Below are 27,365 nucleotides of genomic sequence, written 5' to 3' on the forward strand. Positions count from 1 at the left end.
AATAACATGTTACATGTTGTCATAGATAGTACCTCAAAAATTCAACTCAAGATGATGTTTACTTCCCTAGGAAGTTTACATTTGTTTATTTTTGTCATTTAGGGGAACTATTCACTCACTCCAATAATAAATATTGGGCTTTATTTTTATTTGTTGTCTTGTATGAGGGGAAGTAGATATAGATTGTGAATATACCACTTTGAGTATAATATATCTATATAAAAAAAATTAAATAATTATTTCTATTTTTTTCTTATATTTTAAAATTAATTATTTATAGAATAAAATAATTAAAAATAAATATATTTTTTTATATTCTTAAACTTATTATTTATAAATTAAAAAATTAAAAATATCATACATTTATCAAACATTATATAATTCTATTAAAAAAACCACAAAACAAATTTTTTAGAAAAAAGTAGCAATTGAAAATTATAAATGTTAGTATAATTTTCAATCATAAAACATAACTTCATTATTAATTAGTAATAAAAACGTGAATCTCTTTTTGGAGATTTGACTTTTTGAGTCGGATCTTATTAATTAATAATGAAAACCTAAATCTCTTTTTGAAGATTTAGCGTTTTGAGTGGATCCCATTGAAAACAAGCTTTCAAAGATTTGTTTTTCTTTAGAGATTATCTTTTTCTATTTATCTTATATATTTATAAAATAAGATAATTCTATTAAAAAAACCACAAAACAATTTTTTTAGAAAAAAGTAGCAATTGAAAATTATAAATGTTAGTATAATTTTCAAGCATAAAACATAACTTCATTATTAATTAGTAATAAAAACGTGAATCTCTTTTTGGAGATTTGACTTTTTGAGTCGGATCTTATTAATTAATAATGAAAACCTAAATCTCTTTTTGAAGATTTAGCGTTTTGAGTGGATCCCATTGAAAACAAGCTTTCAAAGATTTGTTTTTCTTTAGAGATTATCTTTTTCTATTTATCTTATATATTTATAAAATAAGAGCAAGTGTCTGATTCGTTTCTCCCGTGGGAAGGGTTTCTGCAAAGGGTTTTTGCAGAAATACTCAACATTATACATGGCATAATCGTATTACTACTATCCGGTTCGAAGGGTTTCTGCGGAGGGTTTTGCTCTTCACGATTCATCTCTGCGATAAGAAGGGTTTTTGATTCGTCTCTTTGGCGCGAAGGGTTTTTTACCGTGAGAAAGGAAATTCAAATTTTTGGGAGTTGGATCTGATCTGCGGTTTGAGCTGCGGTATAGATCTGCAAATTCTTGCTCGTGTCAATTAGATCTGCGGTTTGAGCTGCGGCTCGTATCGATCTGGTGCAGATCTGCGTAAAATATGGCTCCGAGCTTCGCAAAAATAACTGGTGGCTCATCCGCCTCTGGAGGGCAATCTCCTGCCCATATCGTGAGTGAAGCCCCAGCTCCCACTATCCAAGTGGTCCAGGACTCACTCGATGAAGCTTTGAAGTTCTCCGAAAGTGCCCTAATTTGCCGGTTCAATGGTTTTTGGCCGCGGCTGATAGCACTCCACAATTGGATCTCGGAGGTATGGAAGCCTATCATTTCTGATGAAATTAATATCTACCCCTGTGCTAGAGGTTTCTTTATAGTAGATTTTGAAAATCTTGAAAGCAGACAATGTATTCTAGATTCCGGCCCTTGGTTTTGGGAAAAATCAGGCCTATTCATGAAGCCATGGAACCCATCATTCGATCCCTCTACAGCAGTGATAACCTCAGCACCAGTTTGGGTGAGATTGCCAAGTCTACCCTTGCATCTCTGGAATCTCTCCTCGCTAAAAGCCATCGGAAATGCAATTGGAAAATTTTACTGCAGGTGCCCAGAAACAGAGGAATATGCCAGAACCACCTATGCACGCATCTGTGTGGAAATGGATTTCAGCGCCGGATTCCCAGCTGAAATAAACCTGACAAGTAAAGACTATGTGTGGAACCAGAAGCTTGATTATGAAAGTGTCCTCTTCAGATGTCGATCGTGCTTTGAGACGGGGCATCTAGCCAAAAATTGCCCAAAAGCCTCTGAGAAAAATTTTGCTAGAAAAAACCACCACAGATCTACATGGTGGGAAGGAGCACAAAAAGAACACTACACTGTCATCAAAGAAGAATATTCTAGAGAAAACTCTGAGTCACAAGAAATCAAGGAAGAAGGAAACAACTCTCAAAGCAAGCAAGGAGAAAGCCCGCCCCAACAAATCAACAGTTATGAGGATTTGAATACCGCAGAAAATAAATCTTCATTTAACAGCAAAGCAGATCTCCTAAACCAAACTTCTCCGACTATAGATCGCGAAGCTAAGACACCAATGTCCCAAGAACCAGAAGAGATGAAGGAGATGCAAGACAAAGGAAGTTGGAAGACCGTAGAGAAAAGAAAGAAAGCTACAACACCAATCTCGCCAAGAAAGACGAGGAGCCAGACAAGTAAAAATTAAGAAAATTGTAGGTCCGATAGACCAATTTGGTCTCAGTGGACGTTAACCATCATCATCATCATCATCATCAAATAAAATATTTAGCAACTGCAAACTTATTTCTACCATATTTTAATATGAAATTATCCTATTTCTTATAATGACAATTTTGTTTATATTTAATTTACTATTTACTATATTTATAATATAAAGATTTTCGCCTTTTAATTTTGTAAATATTAATTTTCTTTATTAATAAAAAACTTTACCAAATTAAATCAGGCATATGATTTTTTTAATATAAATATATATGTTTTTTAATTTTTTAAATATTAAATTTTATATTAATAAATATCTTTACCAAATTCTATCACCATTTAAATTTTTTAATATATAATTAACAATTTACTATTACTTTTACAATTACCTTACAATAAAATAAAATAATAAATTTTAATATAATTTTTTATTTTTTAAATATTAAATTTTAAAATTAGTATTATTGACTTTTTTAATATATAATTTACAGTTTAATATTACTTTACAATGAAATAAAATAATAAATTTTAATATATGTATTCCTTTTTAAATATAAAATTTTAAAATTAGTATTATTGAATTTTTTAATATATAACTTACAGTTTACTATTGATGATGATGATGATGATGGTTAACGTCTCCTGAGACCAAATAATAGTCTATGAGACCTAAGGAAACAAATTATCTATTACTTTACAATGAAATAAAATAATAAATTTTAATATATATATTCTTTTTTAAATATAACTTTTTATTTTTTAGATATTAAATCTTAAAATTAGTATCATTGACTTTTTTAATATATAATTTACAGTTTACCATTACTTTACAATAAAATAAAATAATAAATTTTAATATATATATATTCCTTTTTAAATATAAAATTTTAAAATTAGTATCATTAAATTTTTTAATATATAATTTACAGTTTAGTGTTACTTTACAATGAAATAAAATAATAAATTTTAATATATATATTATTTTTTAAATATAAAATTTTAAACCTAGTATCAATGAAGCGAACAGTATGGGCGTATTTTCTATTTTTTCTAGCCAGTGCTACTTTGGAACTTGTGGTATTTTCTAATTTTTCTAGCCAACATTGGGGAACTTGGTAACTAGGGTTTTACCAGTCACTCTATAAACAACTTAAATTCATAATCTTATGAAAAATTATCTCTACCTGATTCCTAAGTAAAAATACAAAACTACTACCAATTAAACTGACTCCTTTGAAAAATCTATATATTGGAAGTTCAAGATTCAGCAGACCTACCACGAAAGTCTTAATTCAGAGGTAAGCTTTCACTATAAGCCCAACAGTCCTTTAACAGTTAGAGTACTGCAAATCAAGAGGTTTCATGTCTATTATCATCGGTTCTTCAAGGCTTTGAAGAATCGAAGTCTTTACGGGCATTCGAGAAAAATTTTAGAGTCGATTTCAGCGAAGCTTAGGATAGCTAAGATCAGACATAAGCTCATTCTTTTGACCTAAAATTCAGTAAGATAATAAGTTCATTCTCAATTTTACTCGGAGCCCGGAAATGCTTATTTGAAGCTTAAATTGACACTCTCTTGTGATAAAATATTGAATTTCCTAAAGCCGTTGAGTTTTCGTATTTCATGTTAAATTTCTATGATTGGAACAAAGCATTTTGTTATGGCATTAAATCTTTTGTTCGGAGGTAACTTTGTCTAAACTTAAGTATTCTTTAAGCAATTGATAAGAGCTCGAGTTTGATTGGAGAAGAATTCGAGATTGATAAAGGCTAAATTTCCTATATGGCAGCAGGCTTTCCGTATTAAGAGAAAATATTGAAGGCGTTTTCACAATGGATTTTGGAAAAATTATGTGGACATGCTACCTTCTTTTGGTGGCTCTGCAGACATATACAACCTACACAGAAGCAGCCCCTCCAAATGCACGAATCACATCTGTCCCTGGCTACAACGGTAGCCTTCCTTCAGATCATTATGCAGGGTAGGGATAATCTTCATCTATATTTATTATGATTCTCAGCTAGTTTGAAGTCCATTGAAGTTAAAATTCCCTGACGGATTTGCCTGTGAACATGTTCTCAACCGTGACCACGAAATTTCTCTACAATTATTGTAGTGTGTTTACAATGATGTTATTTATTTATTTATATTTCTTCTGTGTAGATATATAAAGATAGATGAGACTAGTGGAAAGTACCTCTATTACTATTTTGTTACATCAGAAAGAAATGCAACGACAGATCCTGTTGTTCTTTGGCTGAACGGCGGTCCTGGTGCCTCAAGTTTTGATGGCTTCATATACGAACATGGTTAGTTAGTCATTCGATTACATTGTTTGAATATTCTGGAATCAAACAGACATGGGGGCCGTCAATTTTTTTTGATGGGGCTGAATCAAGCTCAGCGATTACGTTCAACTTTTTAAATTGACTATTTATTTATAACTCTAGATAGGTAAACTATTTAAGTTAAGGGGTTAAATTTCCTACTCACTAGATAAACCTACGGGTAGATCTAAGGATTTATTCGGATTATTACCGTGGATGTAAACTATGTAAATTCAGATAAATTATATCGAAATAAAAAATTAAAATTATTTAAAATAATTAGAAAGTAGAATTTGTATCCCTCTGAAGGAAAATGGGGTTAAATTTCCTACAAACTAGATAAACCTACCGGTAGATCTAAGGATTTATTCGGATTACTACCGTGGATGTAAGCTATGTAAATCCAGATAAATTATATGGAAATATCATAAAGATAAGAAATATCATATAATAACTACATGCTTATACATTTTTTTCTTTTCCCACCCAAATGGTTCATAGATCACCCAAATGATTCAGAATGCCTCATTAACAGTAATATCCTGCACGTGCAGGTCCTTTTAACTTTGAAGACGGAGAGAATGGAAGTTTGCCGAGACTAAAACTGAATCGATACTCTTGGTCAAAGGTATTTTCAGTGATGTTTTTATATGGATGAAGTTATTATCTGTACAGCTTTTTTTTTCTAGTGACTTTTTTTTTGTTCTAGTTGATTCATTCATTTATAAAAAAATTGATCTAGGAGGTAAGTCCCATGAGGTTACCTCGATCGTGGATAGCTTTGATAATGAAGAGTTAAGTCCGAAGAAGTTTATGGCTAGCAGGTCAGATTTAAAAAAAGAAAAGTTAAAAACACAAAGTTTAATGATTAAAGAGGAAAATATTGTTGGAAGAATTATCCCACTTTTATGGAATCCATAATTTCCACTATGGGGATTTTAGTCACTGGTTTGGAAAGTTTACCAACCTCTCTTAGTCACTGGTTTGGAAAGTTTACCAACCCCTGCCGGTTTTGATGTAACAGCGAACTTCCACATGGTATCAGACCCTTGACCGAGGTTCAATTTCCTTTAAGGGGGTGTTGGAAGAATCACCACATGGTATCAGACCCTTGACCGAGGTTCAATTTGCTTTAAGGGGATGTTGGAAGAATCACCACACCTCTATGGAATCAGTGATTTCCACCCTTGGCATCCTAGTTACTGGTTTGGAAAGTTTACTAACACCTATGGGTTTTGGTGTAACGAAAACCTCTTCATGGTATCAGAGCCTGAACCCAGATTTGATTCCTCCGAGTTGAGTTTGAGGGGGTGTCAGAAGAATCACGGCGCCCCTAATAGAATCAGTAATTTCCACCCTGGGATTGTAGTCACTGATTTGAAAGGTTTACCAACACTTGCTAATTTTGGCGTAAAACCTCCACAAATATTGACCTAAACCACTCTTTGAGTGCTAGGTAGGATTCAACGACCAAAGGAAATGGCTAAATTTTCTGGTCAGTCGAATTACAAATCAAATTCTAACGATTACATTATTCTTTTATAATCCCAGGTATCAAATATTATCTATCTGGATTCGCCATGTGGAGTTGGTTATTCATATTCTGAAAACGCCAGTGATTATATTACTGGTGATGCGCAGACAGCTTCAGATACGCATCATTTTCTTTTGAAGGTCTTCATATTTTCCTTGAAAATCAATTATATTACTATTTTCAGATTCACCGGTATTCGAGTTTTTTGATTGAAGTATATTTCGTAATTCTGCAGACACCATGTACTTTAGTAGAAATGTAGATATCTTAGTGCTAGTTCTACTGTGGAAAGAAAGCTCATTTCATTTCATTTATGTTCAAGCAGTGGTTTCAAGAATATCAAGAGTTCATTTCAAATCAGTTCTACATTACGGGAGAATCATATGCAGGAATCTATGTTCCAACTCTAGCGTCAGAAGTGGTTAAGGGTACGGCAATATGGTTTTGTTTCAAAAGACATTAGATACAGGTTTATAATATACGAAACCTTCACTCACCTTTTGTGCCTTCTATGATTTTGTTAATCTACAGGAATTCAAGCTGGGATAAAACCGGTTTTGAATTTTAAGGTAAATTGGTTTGGATTATTTAGCATTGAAATTGCAAACAATCTTTTAGTCTATATATGTTCTATAAAAGTTAGGCTAATTTGTTTTTACTGGATGCTGAGTTTTCAGGGTTATGCAATAGGAAATGGGATAGTTCATGAACCAAGATTTGATAACAATACGCGTGTACCTTTTTTTCGTGGAATGGGGCTTATATCGGGAGATCAATATCAAGTAATTTCTCTGCTAATTTTTTTATTTTCTTTTTTAAGTAACATTTTATTAAATATTTTATTTTATTTTTGTGTTTTTCCACAATTTTTAAAATATTAAATCATTTTAAAATTAATACTTAATGTTTAAACACTTAATTTTATATTTTTATAAATTGTTTTGAATAACATTGTGTAAATTAGTCAATACTTTTTATTCCATACATAGTGCAAGTTGTCTCTACCAATATCGAATATCTAATTGCATCAATCACAATAATTCAAAAAAATAAGAAGACCATTTTTATTGGTTATCTTTTCAAAGAAATTGGATTTCAGAAATTGCCATTCACACAAATTGCTTAATTTAATTAATATAGGGTTAGATTCTAAAGAAAATTAATAAACAAGTAATAAAGCATTCAGAAAATAAATAGTAGAAATATGTCCAAACTACACATGGCGGAAAAGGCATGAGAGGCTTTCCTGTAGTCTCACATTCTCATGAATTTCCTTATATTAAATAATGTTTATGATAAATATAAATACATGAGCAAGTTGTCTCAAGATAGTAATGTTTATGATACATATTAATACATGAGCAATTTGTCTCAAGATAATGCGTCTATATTGAATAAACTTGGTTTAGATACATTCTTAACAAAACACTAATCTACCAGAACTAGTTGAAGAGAATCTCTCATCCTAATTAAACTCCCTAGTTTCAGGAACTAACTCCTAATTCTCAATATTTGATTTATTTAATTCTAATTTTGGATTTATAATTGTTTTATTATGAGAGTGAGCCTAGCATTCCAACCCTCAATGATAAATCCAAAATAAGAACAAGGAACTCTCTTCCAAGTTCTCAAGTTGATCCTCAAAAAACATTTGTGTGAAAAAACCGCCAAAGCTAGATGATGAAGAAACTGCAATATGAAGAGACCATGAGTGAGTTGCATGTCTCATTCATCTCTGAATGTCGTTTGACAACTCCATTACGTGCTAAGCTCCAAAAGGATCCAACTGTCCTTTGCTTGAAATGAGCATTGTGTGTCCAGTCAAAAAATTTGATGAACGCCCACTCGGATATTTGTTTGTCCACTCACAAAAGTTGATGAACGCCCATTGGCGAATCTGCTAATAATGATCGCCCACTTGCAGATGATTGTTGATTTTGCTGTGTTTGAAAACTGCACACTACTGACTTTGTTGTCGATTGCTTACTCACGAATTTGTTGATGCTCACTTGCTCATGAAAATGCCCACTCGCTGCTTTGCTGATGTTGTCGAGTCTTTCACTCTCACAACCACTGTCAATTTCATTGACATTTTCCCCCCTTTATCGGCTAAAAGGAGAGACAATTATTTTCACTTGATTTCTGAACTCCCCCCCTTCAGGTGTAGGAGAGTTTCAGTGGTCTACTCCCCTGTTCAACTGCATGAGAGTACCGTATTCATTTTTACTATTGGCTGTAATATGTGTGAGCCAATGCTATTGTAAAACTTATACAATATTCTGACCGTGGATGACCATTCTGAGGGATCAATCCATGAATAATTTCTCTTCAATCTTATTGATTGTTGTTGTTTGCTGCATTGTGCTCATGAATGATTTGACTTGCCACAATGGCGATAAGGATGGAGATCAAAACGCACATCTTTGAGATGATCAGTTCTTTAACAATGAAGGCATTTTGGTTTGACTGCAACTTCATTGTGTGTGCATGTTTGTTTGTTTTCAACTTCTGTTTGTGTGTATTTTTGTTTGTCCTCAACTTTCTCAGAACTAGCCGTTGTGATTTGTGTAAGAAACCCGACACTGTCAAATTAAATGGACCTTGAATAATCTGGGATATGCAAGTTGGCATCATATTTGACATATCCTAAGCCTCATCGATTTCTATTAATTTGGATTTATTCTCATGGCTTCGTGATTGGTTTGGAAGAAAGTTGAACTCGATCACGGACCACTTCAACACTTGAAGTTGGTTGGATCAATGACTTGGAATCATCAGCTATATTTGTATTGTTCATAGACTTAGAAGCATGACAATTCTTTAGCAACTTAGATCTTTGTAGTTGTAACTCCAGTTGAAGGAACTCAATCATTTCATGTGCATGTTGAAGATCCACTTGAATATCAACAAGATTTGTTTTGTTGATGTTCAACATGTCGCGAGCTCATGATAAAATCAAATTGTTAAGAATTTTGGACAATTGAATGTGTGTCGCCATGTTAGCTTGCTCACTTTGAATTCAGGCTCGCTTGTACTGTTTCTTATGGCTGATGCTTTAAACACTTGCTAGATTTCCATAACATGGTTTCTGGAACTCTTGATTTCACGCTCGCTTGATGACGAGCGCTTTTCTTGAATGCTTCAATCAACTTCACACTGGCTCATTTGTTGTAGATATCGTGCCTTGAACTTTCGCACTTGATTTTGACATGCTTGCTTGCTTGGAACACATGCTAGCTTGCTTTGTTATTTGAATGACTCCCTTGATTTATTTCTTATTGCACTTGCGTTAAACACTGGCTTGATTTGATGCTCTCTTGAAGAATAGAATACTAGAATTCAGACTTGTTTAATGATGATTGCTTGCTAGATGGCTTACTTGAACTTGCTTGATTGATTACTAACACTTTGTGCTTTCTTGAATGTACTCACTGAATGTGCTGAGTTTTTAAAAAAGGAAGGGTGTCGAACAATGTCGAAAATGCACCCAAGAGACAAATGACAAGTTCAATCTTGATGACTCAGTTGAAGACTTACTTGACTTAATGTATTCACCTTAACAATTCAAATTCAGGTGTCGGTTACAACAGAGGATGCACCCGTACAATTCAATTAAAAAATGTTTATCTGCAAGTGATACAAAAAGTGTTGATGATGTTGATGTCATCTTGGCTTGAAATTCTTGATTTTGTAGCATCCTTAACTTGATTCCTTTGATTATATGATGTGAAATGTGCTTGCTTGGAAGATCATCTTATCAAGTTGATGATATGACGCTTTGTGCTTGCGTACTTAAACTTGATTACAAGAGCTTGATTAAGCGTTCTTATACTTAAGCTTGCTTATGTGAATGTAGTTGTTTAAGCATAATACAAGGAGAGCATTTTGGTAATTTGAACACAAGTCATCCACACGCATTCATTACACACGATGTACCTAAGATCCCCTTATTCAATTTCAGGCAGATCTAGGACACAAGCACCACAAAAATTATGATTTTATTAATTACTTGAATACATCATTCTTCAATGTCACAACTTTGTCATGGAAACTTCTCAATGAGAATGTCACACTTGCAAACTTTGGAAGCAAATTTCCTTCAAAAGTTGCCTCCACTGACTCAATCGCTTTCTTCAACAAAATATTAAAATGAATTCTGTAACAAATACACCTTATCACTCCATTACAAGGAAATAAGCCCTTACTTTATAAAATTCCCACTTGTCACTCCATACTAAAAAAATGCACACTTATCTCTCCACTTTTAAAAATTGCACCTTCCCTTAAAATTCACTTATCACTCCAAATACAAAAAATCACTTCTGACTTCATTATTATAAGTGACACTTTCCATTATGTTTCCACTAAAGCCACACCCGTCACAATTTGTCTAAAATGTATGCAGGTCACTTTAAAAAGTGAGTGGTTGTGACTTGTTGAAAAGTCACTTCCATTAAAATAATGTTTATGAACACACTTTAAAGAAAAAATGAATTGAAGTTTCAATTTTAAAACTTTATGCATCAAAAATCAAATTTAGAGCCATACTTATAAAGATACAGGTTCAACGATCTCACTTGCACATTCCACACGGAGGGCAATGAAAATGAGTTTCATGTAGGCTATACTTGGCTCAACGATATTTCTTCAATGCTTTAATCCAGTCCTCCTCCACGTAGGTTTCAGAAGGTGCAGAAGCTACAAATGTCAGGCTCATTTAGAAGCTAAAGCCATTTCTTTCTTTCACTACTCCTCGCAATTGCTAAGTACTCCAGTGCTTTTATGCTTCACAGTTGGGCAATGCCTTCTGCTGCATTCTAGCTAATGCTACTTAGCTTAGTATATTTTGCTTCCTCCCTCATTGTGTGCTTGTTGTTCACTGTAGCCTTCTCTCACAATGTTGCCTTCTCGCTAATGCAGCCTCCAAGGTTCACACTGCCCATGGCTCACACTGCCTTTATCACAGAATTCTATGTGGTTTTTGGTGCCTTCAATGGCTTATAAACTAATAGAAAGAGGCTTACAATACAGAAGTCAAGATTTCAATCCTATGGATTTTGTCACATCACTGCATTGCATAGTATTAGAAATCTGAGCACAGGGCAACAGGTTCTACCAAGGGCTTAAACCAAATGAGCAATATCCAGTAGTTACCCAATTTATGAATGAAGCATAGTTTAACTTAATGGTCACACCATAAATATATTGCCTGACCTTAAGACATAATTAAAACCTTAACAAATACATTGGTGCAAGATTCTCAAACAAATACTCACAGTTTCTTGGCCTGTTCCAGTGATCGCGCATGCCCAAAGTGAAACAAATCATAAATTCCATCCGCATAGACCCTAATGGGTTTCTCAGTCCACTCGCCCTTCATGGGATCTAGAGATGGGTGCGATTCGAATCTCACTAGCGGATAGTAGACGACCCAATGTATGTAGGGCTATGAAGTCTTTTGTGCAATCAGGCCCGAAAGGAGCCAACGGTGCTGCATTCAACCTCGTGACTTACGTAAAGGGTGGCTCCATGAATGCCTTACACCGAGAATGGCTTGAGGGTTTCAATATGAAATCAAAGTGCTAGCTATGGGCTTATGCGAAAGAGGCACACACCTGGATGTATGAGACCAAGTGTTTTAAGTGGAAGAGCTAGTAAGTGGAGATATTCCCGTAGAGTGACCTAACGGATGTTATCAAAATTTATTAACTATGCCATACATCGGCTTGGTAGCTTGTGTGAAGACTGCGGTGCCTAGCAGAGAAGAATGGCGCGTGGGAAGAGTTGGCCACAACAAAAAATACCCAAAATTGTTTATGAAGTGTACTACATATAGTAAGCGATAGAAAGAGCCGAGGGGTCAGGGATGGTGGACAAACAAGTCAAATTTGAGGCTCTGCAGATGCTCAACATATGCCAAATCCTCCCTAGTTTGATTGTCTTCGATCTCGACTACATTCTCTTTCACTGTATAACTAAACATGTAGACCACAAGTTCTTCTCATCAATGGTAGCTCTGTGCAAGGATATTTATAGTGACACCGAGCCAAAAAACATAGAATTAACACAACCGCTTAGGAGGAGAATTCTGTGGCTCTTTTTGTTGGCTTTCACAAGAAAATATCGATGCAATTTGCATATCAATGACCTATGAGTTGATCGATTCGATTTCATGCACAATTCTCCAAATGGTCTCTAGACTACGCCTTGGTCAATCTGCCATTCTTCCACATCCAATTGATGATGAGTCCGATGATCAAATTAGTCTTTGCATACCCATTCTAACATGCCCTTGTGATTTATTCAAGAAAGTATGGTTGCAGTATTTTTGAGAGAGATTTATGAATATTTTTTATGACAAACGGATCTGAGAAACAGAAGAGAGCAAAGCCAAAGCTCAAGTCTTGCACCCATATCCTGATGACTTGATTGATTTCTGTGGGCTTCAGTGATCCGGTATATGAAAAAGCATATGTTACAGGTGATAATAATAAACTGCACAAAGAATATGCTGCAAAATCTTTGCCTGGAATTGGTGGGCGATCTTAAACCGAAAAACTTTTAAGCTTTAACAAGAAAGTTAAATGTGCAGAACTACATAATTCTTTAGGAGCATGATCATTTTTTTATAGCCAAAAGTCAAGACAACACACGTCCTTCCACGGAGGTGACTTGGATCAACCATAAAGCTTCCATTCACCTCAAACTATATCTATCAACCATGGTAGATTTTGCCTGTCTGGTCGAATAGGCCGCGTTTGTTTCTATGAATTCCACAATGAGACTTTTGGGTGACAATCAAAGGTGGAATATGGATGAGACTCCTAGTGTGTGAAGATTTGAACTTTGACCCATTGTAGATTCGCTGACCCGTTATAGATTCCACATGACTAACGAGGTCGCATTGCATCAACTCGATGCTCCACAGTCAACTTTGGATTCTTTGCACTCTTCCTGGTCAACTCCCGACTTTACCACAAGTCCTCGACTATATGCAGGTCCAACAACACTAGTATCTCCAACTACCAAAACACTCCACAGACTTCGTGATTCATAGCAAGTGCTTAAAAACTTTGCAATAATACTAATAAAGGACAACACAACTCAGTACATAGAGGCTTACATAGTTCCATGCACTAATGAGATATTTTAACCTTTCTCTGATACCAATTGAAGAAATTTAATAAACAAGTAATAAAGCACTCCAAAAATAAATAGCAGAAATATACCCAAACTAGACTCGGCGGAAAAGGCATGAGAGACTTTCCTGTACTCTCACATTCTCATGAATTTCCTCATATTAAATAATGTTTATGATACATATAAATACATGAGCAAGTTATCTCAAGATAGTGCACCTATCTTGAACAAAATTGGTTGAGATACATTCTCAACAAAACACTTACCTAGGAGAACTAGCTGGAGGGAATCTCCCATCCTAACTAAACTCCCTAGTTTGAGGAACTAACTCCTAATTCTCATGATTTGATTTATTTAACTCTAATTTTGGATTTATAATTGTTTTATTATGAGAGTGAGGCTAACACATTCATTACTTGCATTGGAGCATGTTATTTGTTGTCCATCATAACCTAATGGTTCATCGTGCTCATTGTGGTGTCATGAACTAAAATGGCATGAAATTGCCTGAAATTACCTAGCTAGAGAGTTTACATCAAGTGTATATAGAATATGTTTTCCACCTTGTACTTCTTTCTCATCTTCATCATAATGTACAAGAGATAATGCACCTCCCTCTGTAATAGATTTATCTATGTTTCCAACCAAAGCTTTTTCTTTCTAGTACTAAACATCCCTACTAAAGATATACTTCTTGGATGGAATTATAGAGTCAGTATGCATTAGAATTCTCACTATATAAAATAAAAATACAGTTCTCACTTTTGTCATCTAACTTATTTCTCAACTATTTAGGAAAATGTACATAAGAAGCACACCAAAAAATTGTTACCACTCCAAGATTTTTTAAGAACTCCATCTCTCTTTAGTGAGTCTTATGTTAAGAATATAAAAAACAAAAGTAACTCCATTTCTCGAATATTCGTCTAGTAGATGTTTTCTTGAAAATATAATTACTACTTGTCTCATTTGTGATCATTTTGATGTAAAGGACTTTGTTACTATTCTCTAGGAGTTGTTTAGATCTAGTCAATTCCTAGATTGGTGTGTCGTTGAGATATTATGTGTCAAAGACAATTTCCCTATATTGAGACAACACTTCATCTATATATGTAATATTATTTGACCAATATAATTTAGTGTGCATTATTTAATTTTAAGTTGGTATAAGAGCGAGTCTCGTACAAATAATAAAGATTTATTTTTGTTTTTGACACCATTTTGAGGGCATCGATGTTTCCACTATTACGAGGCTATATTTGCTATTGGAACTTATGCGTAGGCCAAGTTTGCTGACTCGAAAGTCCTACTGGAAATTTCTGCTTGCGTATGTCAAATCTACTTCACTACACAATCGATATGGTTTGTGTAAATTGATAGACAATGCTCTGATATGACCAACTCAAAATTGAGAGATTGTGTATGTAAATATGAGTTTGGCATTGTTCTATGTGATGAGAGCCCAAGGCTAGGTTTGTGAAAGAGAGGAATTGACCGTGTTATGTTGCTGAAAAGGTGAGGCATGTTGGATACTTTGACGGTGAGATCGTGGATCTGTTTGTTGTAAGTTACGTGCTCTGGAGAAGAGCTAATAGTGGGTAATTGGTGTGGCTATTGATTGTTGATCCAATATGTGCGTTACTGTGTGCTCTAGAGAAGAGCCTATAGTGACTCATTGGTGTGGCTGCCGATTGGTGAGCCAGCCTGTGCATGGAGTAGACTAAGTGTTGGTAAGGTTGTTGGAAAACTACTCTCAAATACAGCATTAAATAAAATTACAACACGTATACTTGTGGTACACAAGTAAATCAAGCAAGTAGACTTTATTTACAGGTTGTGGATTTTGTTTGCAGGCTTTGGGACATGGGTTAAATGAAGTTTTGAGTGGGAGTACAAATCAGACCATTCCGCAACACATAAGATAATTAAAGCACTTAATGAAGGGTTGGTGAATAATTATGGTCAAACATTTATTCTCCAATTATTACTTACACTCCTTAACATCTGCAAGTTCAAAAAATAATTTATTCCGTAAAATCACCCATAATGTCTTAATACTTTGACTTTCTCATAAATTATTATGTTGAAATGTATTTTTTAATATACATGCGAAGAATTATTTAGTTTAGTCGAGGGTGTGAGGTCAAGAGGAGAAAATCGTAGAGAAAATTTTGGCGGGTGCATGAAAACAAATAGTCACTACTCCACAACCCCTAGTAAAGTGTAAATAGTCATAAGAACTTTAGCTGCAACCTCCATGTGAATGTATTTCATGCATTAAGAATTATATTCTAATTTTTTTTTTGTTGCTCCAAATTTTTACTTTGTTCTACTGTGCATCAGTTTTTTTGTGTTTTAAGCTCCTATCTAGTTGCGATTTGATCTCAACAACTCAACTATTGAGGGAAAGACTCCTCTGCTATGCTCCTCCTAATATTTCACATCATATTAGAGTAGGTGACACTGTGTAAGTTTAAAAATAAGTGCTTTTAGTGGGAGTTAAAAATTGTTTTGAAGGGACAACTTTTTGAAGCGTATTTAGCAATGGGGAGGGTTTTTTTTGCTCTCAGAAATGGAAGCATCAAGAAAAATCTTGTTTAATCCTCAAATACCTCATTTTAATGGGAAAAATTATGATTATTGGGCTATTACAATGAAGGCTCTCTTTTCTTCCCAAGATATTTGGGATTTGATAGAGAATGGTTTTCAAGAACTAAGAGACGCAACATCATATAATGCTTTAACACAAGCATAAAGGGATTTGTTGAGGGACAATAGGAAGAAGGATGAAAAATCAATCTTTTACATATTTCAAGTAATTCTTTAAAGTATTTTCCTAAGGATTACAATGTCAAGAGAGTCGAAGCAACCATGGGACACCCTTCTAGATAGCCTACCAAGGCATGGCAAAAGTGAAGACAACAAAGCCACAAATGCTAAGCAGAGATTTTGAGATAATTTGTATGAAAGAGTCTAAGGATGTAGACTCATCTTCTATGCACGTAATTGTACTAGTTACTCAAATAAAGTCTCCTAGTGAGACATTTGAGGAAAGGAGAATAATTCAGAAAGTTTTGTGAAGTCTGCGAGTAAGGTTTCATGCCACTTTGTTATAGCGGCTATAACCACCCTCCAAAATTTTTCCTTGGCTTCATTTTGGTGCCTCCTGACCAAATTTTCACAGCATGTTGTCTTGGTTCATCAAGTACACAAGCTTCATTGTTTTTCTTGTAGAAAGGCAGCCTGCCGATCAAAGCTTGATGCATTTCCCTCACAAGTTGTTCATTCAGACTTGGTCCAACTGTAGGTTGAGTAGGTCCCCCATGAAATTGGGCAATTCTAGAGGGAAACCAACCTTCCCTCTAGCATTGTGCAATTCTATTTGGTATCTTTTTGGGTTGTAGAACTGTGCAATCCCACTAATGAGGCATCACCCAGAAAATTACGCTATCCTTCCCAGCAAGGTTTTTCAGCCCAGGAATTGTGCAATCCCGGGCATCAGTTAGTTGAACTACCCATAAATTATGCAAATCTCCAGGGAAACCAACCCAGCTCTGATCCAAAAATGTACATTTCCTCCCAGTGGTTGAGCAGACTCATGCATGAGCAGTTGGGTTGACCAGTTCCACCCAGAACCAAGGAAACTTGACTTGTATGCATGGTTTTCTTTTCCTGGAATATGAAAAGGCAACATGCAAAAATAATCCCTTGATTAAGGGAGCTATGTTGAGTAGTTGGAGGTTACATGGAAAGTTAGTTTAGAAGCTTTCCTCCAAGTGTCACTTTTTCCTAGATTTTTGGGATGAGTATCATGATCTCAAACTTTTTTATCAACGCATTAGAGCTCATTCTTTCACATCGATCTTGGAGCTTTGACATCCCACATCACATCTAGGACTCTTTGACACATCTGACTCACCTATTCATGGGGTAGGTGGCCTCGACTTGTCTTTTTCAACATTTTTGTCTCTTTTGTGCTTTCGCTTGTGTGGGTGTTTTTGGATTGATTTCTTTGAATTCTTGCTATCTTTTACATGCATACTAGCTTGTACTAGCACCGTTTCAGTTTTCATTGCTATCTCATTACTGTCACATGCATGAAATTGATTTGCACGAATGGTCATCGATTCGATGACTCGCTTCACCCACATGCATGTTGATCTGTTCACTGAATATTTCATTCAATGTTTGCATGCATGATCAATCACTTTTTCTTTCACTTAGTGTCGCAATGCATTCACTTTCACATTTTATTTTAGTTTCCCATCGGCGAGTCTCACTAACCTTAGCCTAGACTCTGCCTTCACCTACAAAACATTGCATAATCCAATGACGGAAGGCTCTATATTCCTCTCCAGAAATGCACATTTCTACCCAGGAAATGTCCTCTAGGATTGTTTTTCACATTTCTAAGGGACAATGACTGTTGGCCGAGAAAATTGCACAATGTTGTCCCAGAGCCTGCAATCATTCCCAACTGGAATTATGCATTGCACAATCCCAGCGGTCACTAATCAGCCTTGATTGCACATTTTGAACATCCAGTAGCCAGCCAACCTCCTGAGATAGTCCAAATTTCTTTTTGTGCAATTATGCCAACCAGCCTCCCAGCCTCCCAGAGGAAATTGTGCAATCTTGCCTATCAATTCCCAGGTATGTGTTATGTTATTCCCTGAATTTGCTTTAGTTCTTACGGACAGATATCTTGCCATGCATGTTGCTTTGTCTGCATATCTTTTAGGTGTTCATCCACCTCTTAGAAGTACATGATTAGTGGCCCCCAAGAGAGCGAGATCAAAAGATAGTGATGGAACTGCAACTTGAGAAGTAGCTAAATGGGTGTCCGCATGTCTACTGATCTAGGAAGATACCAAGTTACTTCTAGACAATGACATCAAGATGAAATGGAAAGAGTTCAATGAAGCATTTAGAGGCTCTTTTGAGGAAGACCTCAAAGACCATCAGGTGCATGTGAACATTCACAACTTCGGCTTGTACCAGGTTGCATGTAGATACCCAACAGTCCCATGCATAGACATGATACACTGAAGCATCTCTAACACTAATCCCAAGACAATGACTTTGAGTAGTGTCAATGAGACAAATCTTGCAACCTTTTGAGCACAAGATTATGATGACATGTATCGGATGTCAAAGCTCATGACTATCATGGAGACTCCCTTTAGCTTACCTAGCATTAGTGATAAATCCAGAGACATTCTGGAGAACTGGGTAAAGGAGTCGTTTCGATTCAGGATGACACCCAACTAGATCTACAAGATGAAGATATTGCAGAAGTCGTATCAATACTTGGTCATATTTCCATGTCAATTGTATGGCCAAGAAAGCAAGGAAACCTTCCGACATAGTAGGGTGATTGCGATGGACCAACTGGCCAGAGAAGGAAAACCATGTAACTTGTCAAACATGTTGGATCATTAGCTAAAGGAACAGGTAAGAAAGGCTCAACTATCACTTGGAGGTATGCAAATAGAGATCTACATGTCTACCTACATCCTAGATACAATTTGTGTCGGACAAGAGTTCCTGGGCTTGGAGTGGACATGGTCACTGATGAAGACTGTTGTGAATGCATATTGTAAGTTGTTGTCCGAATGGAGCTATAGAGGAGTTATCACACGACTCTCCGATCATTTTGTCACCCCAGTTTACAAGATGATATTCGAACAGGATCCACCATGCATGTCGAAGGAAGAAATGGAGGCGCTGTTAGACATTGCTGATTGGTATGCCTCAACGTTTGACACCTTCATACGAATGTTCAGCACGAAGAAGCCTCCTCATGTTCTACTGATGTTTTCCTTGGATATACTCATCATGTAGGAAGTAGCATATCACATCTCGATAGGATTGATAGCTAGACAACACCGGAAGAAGAAGGCACCTTGACCCGCTCTTTTGTTGTGGATTGGGTTGTATGAGATCCAGAGTTTCAACAAAGTATATGCTAAAGAAAAATAGATGAAGAAGTACCCATTCAACCTCCAAAGTTACAATCCGTATCACCCACATTGCATTATGAATTATCACTACATGAGAGTACAATTCAATTGGATCCACGAGGCATTTCATTGGGTCGAGGAGGATCCATGTAGGTATTGCTACAGTTTCTCTAGACCCAATGAATAGGTTGGCTTCGTTGTGGAGCGGTTAGCAAAGCAACATGAAGCAACATCCAGAGAACACCAGCACCAACACCTATAGTAGTAGAGGAAATCATACTAGTGCGTGACAAGGGCAAGAGGAAGATCGACGATCACATGGAGGAAGAGAAAAGCTGCAAGTTTCGAGGAGATCCATTGGTCGAGAAAAAAGCTATGGCTATAGAGGTGAAGAGGAAACAACACGACAGGTGAATTTCACAAAGGAAAAGGGAGAAGAGAAGAATGGAGGAAACATAGAAGGAGTTGCATGAGCTGAAGAAGCAACTCCAGAAGGAAAAAGAGTTGCGCAAACAGGAGAGGGAAGTGCAGCAACAATAGGTACAACATGGTGGGAAACATATGAAAAGAGATGAAACTATGCTTGTATAGGTAGTGGATTCATCAAAAGAGCTGGCATTAGGTAGATAGGGTGAACCATCACAGGAGCATGAATTCGCTCATGAGATAGAGCAAGCATTTCAATGGTTGGATACAGACATGAAGCACCAGGATTTGGAACAGGAAACTGACCTCATGGCTAACCACCAAGAGGTCAACCTACTAGCTTCACTGCATCCAGATGATGAGCAAGTCTCAAGTGACCAAGGAGGAACTTAGATCCTTGGAGATCAGACAGAAGGGGAGATGCACAACATTTCATTCGATGAGTCTCAACATAGAGTTGTGTAGTCTCGCAAAGTGTCAACTCCAGAGGATCATACATCTCCTGTGCAAGTTGAGGAATGAGTGATCATTTCTAATGTGTGCAAACATCTAGTAGCCTTGGCTGATGAAACCATAGTGTATGCTGAAATGACTAGCTCAAGTGTTCATTGTCTGATAGCTGAGAATGAGCGAATGGCTAAGGAACTTCAGACGACCAAGAAAGGAGGAGAGTTAGTGATAGCATCCACCCGAGCTGAATTGAAGAAGTCAATACTAGATGAAGTATTGTACCTTGATACAGTTATGCAAGCGTTGTACTCTAAGTTTGGCACCGTGCATAAGGTAGTCGTCCATCTCAACATATGGCAGCAACGATGTGCTAGAAGAACATATATCTTGACAAACTTGCATGCTAATATCAGTCTTTCAAGTTAATCACATCGCTAGGATTTGGTCGACCTTTCGAACCAGCTAATGTGGTTCATCCTCAAGACGAGGTGAGATACAAGGGAATACCGCTTCACTTGCCTAATATGGTGAAGGCTAGTGTAGTCGAGCTAAAGGCATGTATCCAGAGTGAGATCTGGAGCTATGAAGTGCTCTTGCAGCTCATCACTCATATGCAAACATCCCATGCATGTGTATTCAAGAGTATGGATTTTTTGGTGTGCACACATCCGATCCCATCTATTGGGACTCTCACCTAGGCAAAGACAAAGGTAGGGTCTGACTATAGCTTGAATCGTACTTTGACGAGTTGACGTGCATTACCACCAGCCCTAACTTTCCCATCAGTGCAGACATCATGCACAATTATGTTGTTGGTCTAGCCGCATTGAGGACAATCATGTGCATGCTTACATGCAAGTTGGACAATGGAGCCCGAGTAGTGTACCCGGATTCTATGGAGGCAAGAATCAAGTTCCAAAAGATGTCACCTTGGAGCTCACATACACCATCAAGGACTACCAATCTTGGCATCAGTATGTTACTGTTGATTAGCACAAGGATGTTGAGGAATTGGTCTTCCATGGTTTTCTAAGCCATAATGATGTCTAGCATAGATTGCTCAAGCCATTTCTCTCTCACGTGTACAAGTGCATTGTAATGTAATGTATTGTCAAGTGTAAGTCAAGTGTCGATAATTGGATGTAAAAGTCATAGAGTAGATGAAGAGTCATGAGGGTAGATGAAGTATCACAAAGGGAAATGTGAAGGGCCACCCCAAACTTTTCTATAAATAGCCCCTCATAACTCATTGTATGGGCTTTTGGTCAGCCAAGCTTCTGATAACACTATCTTGGATAGATCTTTGACAATATCATAATGAGCCTTGGCTTCTCCATTGTGTAGAGCTAGTACATCTCTTTGGAGGAGCAAGCAGTCGTCGTTGTAATGTTCTACTATTAGAACTAGTGGTTGGACATGGATGTATTATATGGCTGGAAATTACACTTCTTAATATAACAAGATTCAACATGTTTCATGCATATGTTGTATTGTATTGTATTCTATCTGGTTTACTCTAAATGATATATGTATTTGTTTGCTTACGCATGCATGTATAGACTATTTTGTATAAGTATGTATGAATCTTTCCAAAATGTGTTGTTGGTTTAACCATCACTTTGGGTTGCTTGCTAACTTTCCTTCCATGTTATGATACATCTTCGCTCGTGTGTTCCCTTCTTAACTGCATGCTATCATAAGTTTCCAAGGGCCTTACATATCTCAACCCTCGTGTGATAGAACCTCTCATGCACCTTCCTTGGCTCACTACACCTGTCACACCCTTGCTACCAACAAAGTTATCTTACTTGCTTCTGTCCGACATCGTAGTCAAAGCATTATCGTACGACACACTGTTGGGACTCCTACACCAAACGATTTATGGTCTAATTGGGACTTTTTACTGGGGAGATCCCCTGACATGTTGGTGGGTCAACCACTGTCAACATTTCTGGTGCTAGAAGGAGGACAAGATGACAGGCTGTGTCCTCTCATCCTATTTTGAACCTTTTCATATTTATCATGGATTCTTGCACTCTTCTCCCTACACGAGGTTTTTCGAATCATGAAGATGTCACCATCATGAGGGAGTTTCTCGATCACTTTTCCACTTACACATATGATGGTGAAGGCGAAGTGGCCTGTCCTGAGTTCTTACATGACTTTCTTTCCATGCTTCATGAGGAAAATGGGTGTTCTGGTGAACGTGCCAGCTTTCTTGTTGTATACACACTTCGTGAATCTCTGCTTCGGTGCTTGTGTAGCCTACCGGCTGAGAGCATGCACTCACTTGAGCACTTCTACGATATCATTGAACACATTTTCTATCATTTTGATATAGACCATCTTGACCAAAAATTGTTACAAGAACGGAAGACTCTGCATGAATCAATTATGGATTTTTGATAGCGCTTTCATTATTTCTGGGAAAACTAGAGTCTTCTTAATCGACTAGCCCTCTAGGTTTCGTAGCTACCCTAGAAACAATATTTTAATGCAATTTTTGATTTATTCTATGTATAATAGACAAGAGAAAAACAAAGGAACCAACCTAGATCTTCCGCTTAACTGCTTTCTTGATCTCCCTCCCCCTTGACAGAGCTTACAACTCCTCTCCATACATATCCCACTTGGAGAGTACCTACAGAAACACAGTAACAAAGAACCATCAAAGTATCTTGATCTATTATATCATAAGCATTACAGAATCAGAAATGTGATGAACATACAATGGCATTCATAAACAATAACATTCATAATTGCATAGTTATATGGAAGAAAACTCAAAGAAATTTATTAACTAGAAGGGAGAATTACAAACCAGTTGTCTAATCTAGCATCATCCTCCCAGCATCAAAGCCCTCTTCACCTCATGAAAAGCAAGATCATGCCAACAATACAATGCTATTTCTCAAATACAAACTATCAGCACTTCCTTACAAATTACAAAATTCCAGCCTCTAGATCTCTCAGATAAGGGATTCATTTATAAATGTGTGCAAGGTTGTGAGTCATCTCTGGGGTTTTAGCTAGTGTCATTCCACTTGTTGAATTTGGTTCCACTTGGAGATTTCTTCAATCTCTTACTCATCCCTAGGCAAATTCAAAGAGGCAAGTGCCATAGGAGAAGTTTCTAGAAGATTCCATGAGCATCCACTTAACAAACTGTCTCAGACATTTGTCTATCCTCGCTCATCGCAGTGTACAGAAGGCCTCATTAGTATGCATCACACCTGGCTAGTGTAGAAGTCAGTATGCATCACACCTTGAAAGAGGAGTAGTCAGTATGGTCTAGTTTAGGCCAATTCTAGATGGTTTTTCAGGTGGAACTTTTGGGGAATGATGTAATTAGTTGACCATGATATTTTAGGGTATGAAACATCTCTTTTAGGGGTTAAAGAGCCCTAGTTTATTGACATATAAGATTGGGGTTGAAGTGCCCAAATATGTCTATAACAGTTGCCCCCTAAAGCATGAAGTTGTAAATATTTGATGTCGGGTGAAATGCTTTATCATGAGGATTTGAGGTTTCAAAACTGGAAGGTGACCTATATAACATACAATACAATACATCATCATAATATAATTTTCATGATCTAGTTAAGGCAGGCATTCCCATGCTCAACTTTATAAATTCATTTCATATACATATAAAAGATAGTTGTCTGCATATGTAAACTGGTGATCCTTCAAATGTAGATTCATCATCCCTGGCTCGGATGACCATCTGTGTAGCTTCAACGTACATTTGATGTCTTTATATCCCTGAATATATCGCAGCTCGGATGGACAAAACTAGATCTGGGGTCTTCAAACTCATTCAATCTTCACCCGATGTACAAGTCAATCCATGTGAAGATATGTTCTGAAGTCGAACATGGAAACACATTGCCTGATTACCAACCAATAATGTGAGCTGTTACCAGACACGAGAGGAATCATCGATAACAATAATGACCCCCAAGGTACTACAGTATAATTCACATGGTGTGAATATATGATCCGATGTCAAACACCACGCAAAATATTTCGATCTAAGGCCATTGATGTTAACTTGTCGCCGGAAGTGAGAAACTTGCCATTGAGGCATGCAAGCTTCAAAGTGCTGAAAGGGTTTCTAAGTCAACTTCTTGGATAATGAGCTAATGTCAAAAAGAAGTGGCCCGTCGTAGGAGGGCCTTAATGTATCCCACATCTACGACACAAAACAAAGAAAATGATTTTTTGGAAGTGAAAACGATCTGATGACACAAGGTTCAGGAAGGGCGGTCATGAAAAATGAGGGTGAAGGTATTGCAGTGGAGGAGGCATTAACTGGATGGTGGCTTCTCAACTGAATGACTTCTCTTGAACATATCAGTGATACTGAGATGGATTAGTAGCGTTAACCCCAATATATGGATGGTATGGAATACCAATGTTCAAGTGACTGGTGAATGGAATAACCCAACCTGACTCAATCAAGGTGAGGAAGTGAAAGTGTCATCTTCAAGAGCGACTTGCTAGCATAAAATTCTTCAAGCTTTCTTGCCTCGTTCCCCAGTCATTTCTGACCAGTACTTCTTTATTTTTGTCAAGCTTGAGGAGGATAACATATGCTTGTTCTATAATTTTCCCTTTGGGCAAAACTGTCACTATGTTTTAACGAGTCTAACAACAGTGAAACTCATTCTTATCTAGGTGGACAAGTTTATCACTATTTGTTTTAACAAGTTTAATGACAAAGAAAACTCAGTCCTTTTCATGTTTAGAGAGTTTGGAAAGCGAAAAAAAGGGGACTCTGTCTTGCCTTGGGTAGACGAGATTTTCGCTATTGTTTTAACGAGTTTAATGAAAAGGATAAGTTGGTCCTTTTCATGTTCATAGAGTTTGAAAAGGAATGAAAATGAAACTCCAATAGTTCTTTTTCATAGGATAATCCCTTAAGTCTGGAAAAGGATAAAATAATACGAAAGGGATGACATTTAGATCACTTTATCGAGCCAAAAAATACAAGTGCTCGAACTGTTTCATGAGATAATCACTTAGGTCCTAAAAATATTAAAATGTACAAGAGGGATGGCTTTTCGATTACATTAACGAGATATAAAGGCCAATTGCTTGACAATATTTTCATATTTAATGAGTCTGAAAAGAGTTTAAAGGAGACTCATTTTTAAGGAACGAGTGGTGTCTAGGGTAGCAACTGGTTCTGGGTAATCTTGGAAATTCTCAAAAAATGGTGATGTGAAGAGGTTGGCTAACAAAACCACTCGTTGTGGTTGTTCCTCAAAAAGGGGTAAACAATCAAGTGGAAGCGTATGATCGACAAAAAGAATGGAGGTGATGGTAGGAACACAACCAAGGCTCAAAAGACTAATAGCATGGCAATCACAATGGTTATTTACCAAAGGTGAGTTCATTTTTTAACGAGTTTGAACCATGGAGACCTATGCTTGGTCGTAGGTTTATTTTTTAATGACTTTGAACCATGCGATAACATATGCTCAGTTTTTTAGTTTTCTTTTTATGCAATTTAAAACGACAAAACTAAAAAAACTAGGAAAGAAAAAACTGATAATTTGGAAAAACTAAAAACCTAAGGAAGTACGGAGGTTAGGTAGGATGGTTTCATCCACAGAATAGACAAAACACTTCCTTTGCTTCATCCATAGGATAGACGAAGGTGAATGGTGTGTTGAACCAATCACCTAATCTAAGAAGCTAAAAAGCTAAAAAATGAAATTGAAAAAGGTTTGCATGTCCCCAACATGATGAAAAGGAGAGTCTCTTGTAACCATATGGAAACTTCTGTGGCTACATAGGATTGTTTCATTCGCAGAGCAGACAAAACACTTCCTTGGCTTCATCCAGCAAACAAACAAAGGTGAATGGTGTGTCAAAACAATCACATAACCAACAGGGAAACTCATATGGTAGGATGTTTTCATCCACAGAATAGATAAAACACTTCCTTGGCCTCATCCGCTGAATGGACAAAGGTGAATGGTGTTTTAGACCACTCACACAACCTATAGAGAAACTTATCTTTTCAGATGGGTTCGTCTGCCAAATAGACAAGGGTGCATGCCCCCTAAGCTTCGTTACATCGGCCAGACTACTCGTGGTAATTAGGTGGATGAGAGGAAGGTTCAAGTGACATTGCTAATGTACAAGGACCTATTAGGGATGATGGTCAACTTGAGCTATGCTTGAATCGGGAAATGAAAGCTGGTCAACAATGATGATTTTGCCTTCATGCAGGAAAAACATCATTTGGAAGAGTGTTGAAACGATAGCCTCCGTGTTATAATCATAGTCATGTCCAAGGAGTAGATTGTAATCTAATGGTCCTCGGACTACCATCATGTTCAAGTGAATAGTTTTCCGTCCCAAAGTTATCGGTAACTTAGGAATGATCGCTAATAGTTGACTGGTTCCTTTGTTAAAGCTTGACAAATTCTGTGTAACAGGCATAAGCGATGGCGAACCAAGCGCTTTCCAGGTAGTTGACGAAAGGATACTCACTGATGCACCCTCATCTATGATAGTGCCTGACATGATCATTTTGTAAACTTGTACTATGATCTAGAAAGGTACATTAGAAGGAAGGCAAGATCTTTGTAGTCAATTCGAATCAAAAGAAGTGACTAGACTACTTGGAGGGGGTACCGAATAAATGGGAGAAATAACCTCTTGAGTCGTGAGAACTGGGGAATTCTCTTCTTGTTGTGAAGGAACGGACGAATTTGCCCCAAGTTCATCGGACTCTAAAGTAACAAAAATAATTTGAACAATATTCTTCTTACTCTCTTCAGGAAGGCTATGATCTTTTGAAGGTAAAACTAGGTCAACTATCACCTTGACCTGTTGACTTTCATCGGGTATAGACACAGAAGGTTCAATTTCAGCAATAGGTGTTTCGACTGACGGTTGAGTTATGTCAGTCAGATTTTCAACTAGTAAAGGACTTTGGGAGAGTTTCCTGTATCTTGATGGAAGTCGCTGCGGTGAAGTAGGATGGTTATGCAAGACTCTTTTGGCTTCATCCAAAAAAGTACAACGGGGAAGGGTATGGTCC

At 36.7% G+C, this 27,365-nt stretch overlaps 1 protein-coding gene across 1 annotated transcript in view; it reads left to right on the top strand.

Annotated features, from left to right (window-relative positions):
- The first annotated feature begins 4,297 nt into the window (after nt 1-4,297).
- The window catches only part of LOC149172609 (serine carboxypeptidase 1-like), a 284,288-nt gene continuing 261,220 nt past the window's right edge, over nt 4,298-27,365 (top strand). Inside the window, exons 1-7 of the mRNA XM_089426393.1 lie at nt 4,298-4,446; nt 4,629-4,774; nt 5,347-5,420; nt 6,344-6,466; nt 6,652-6,754; nt 6,858-6,895; nt 7,004-7,108. Coding sequence (XP_089282519.1) covers nt 4,298-4,446; nt 4,629-4,774; nt 5,347-5,420; nt 6,344-6,466; nt 6,652-6,754; nt 6,858-6,895; nt 7,004-7,108 — 738 coding nt within the window. The remainder of the gene's footprint in view (nt 4,447-4,628; nt 4,775-5,346; nt 5,421-6,343; nt 6,467-6,651; nt 6,755-6,857; nt 6,896-7,003; nt 7,109-27,365) is intronic.

This window comes from Pinus tabuliformis, chromosome 4_2, assembly GCF_031772625.1.
Source record: "Pinus tabuliformis cultivar Carrire ecotype Pingquan chromosome 4_2, CPIR1, whole genome shotgun sequence".
NCBI classification, from domain to species: Eukaryota; Viridiplantae; Streptophyta; class Pinopsida; order Pinales; family Pinaceae; genus Pinus; species Pinus tabuliformis.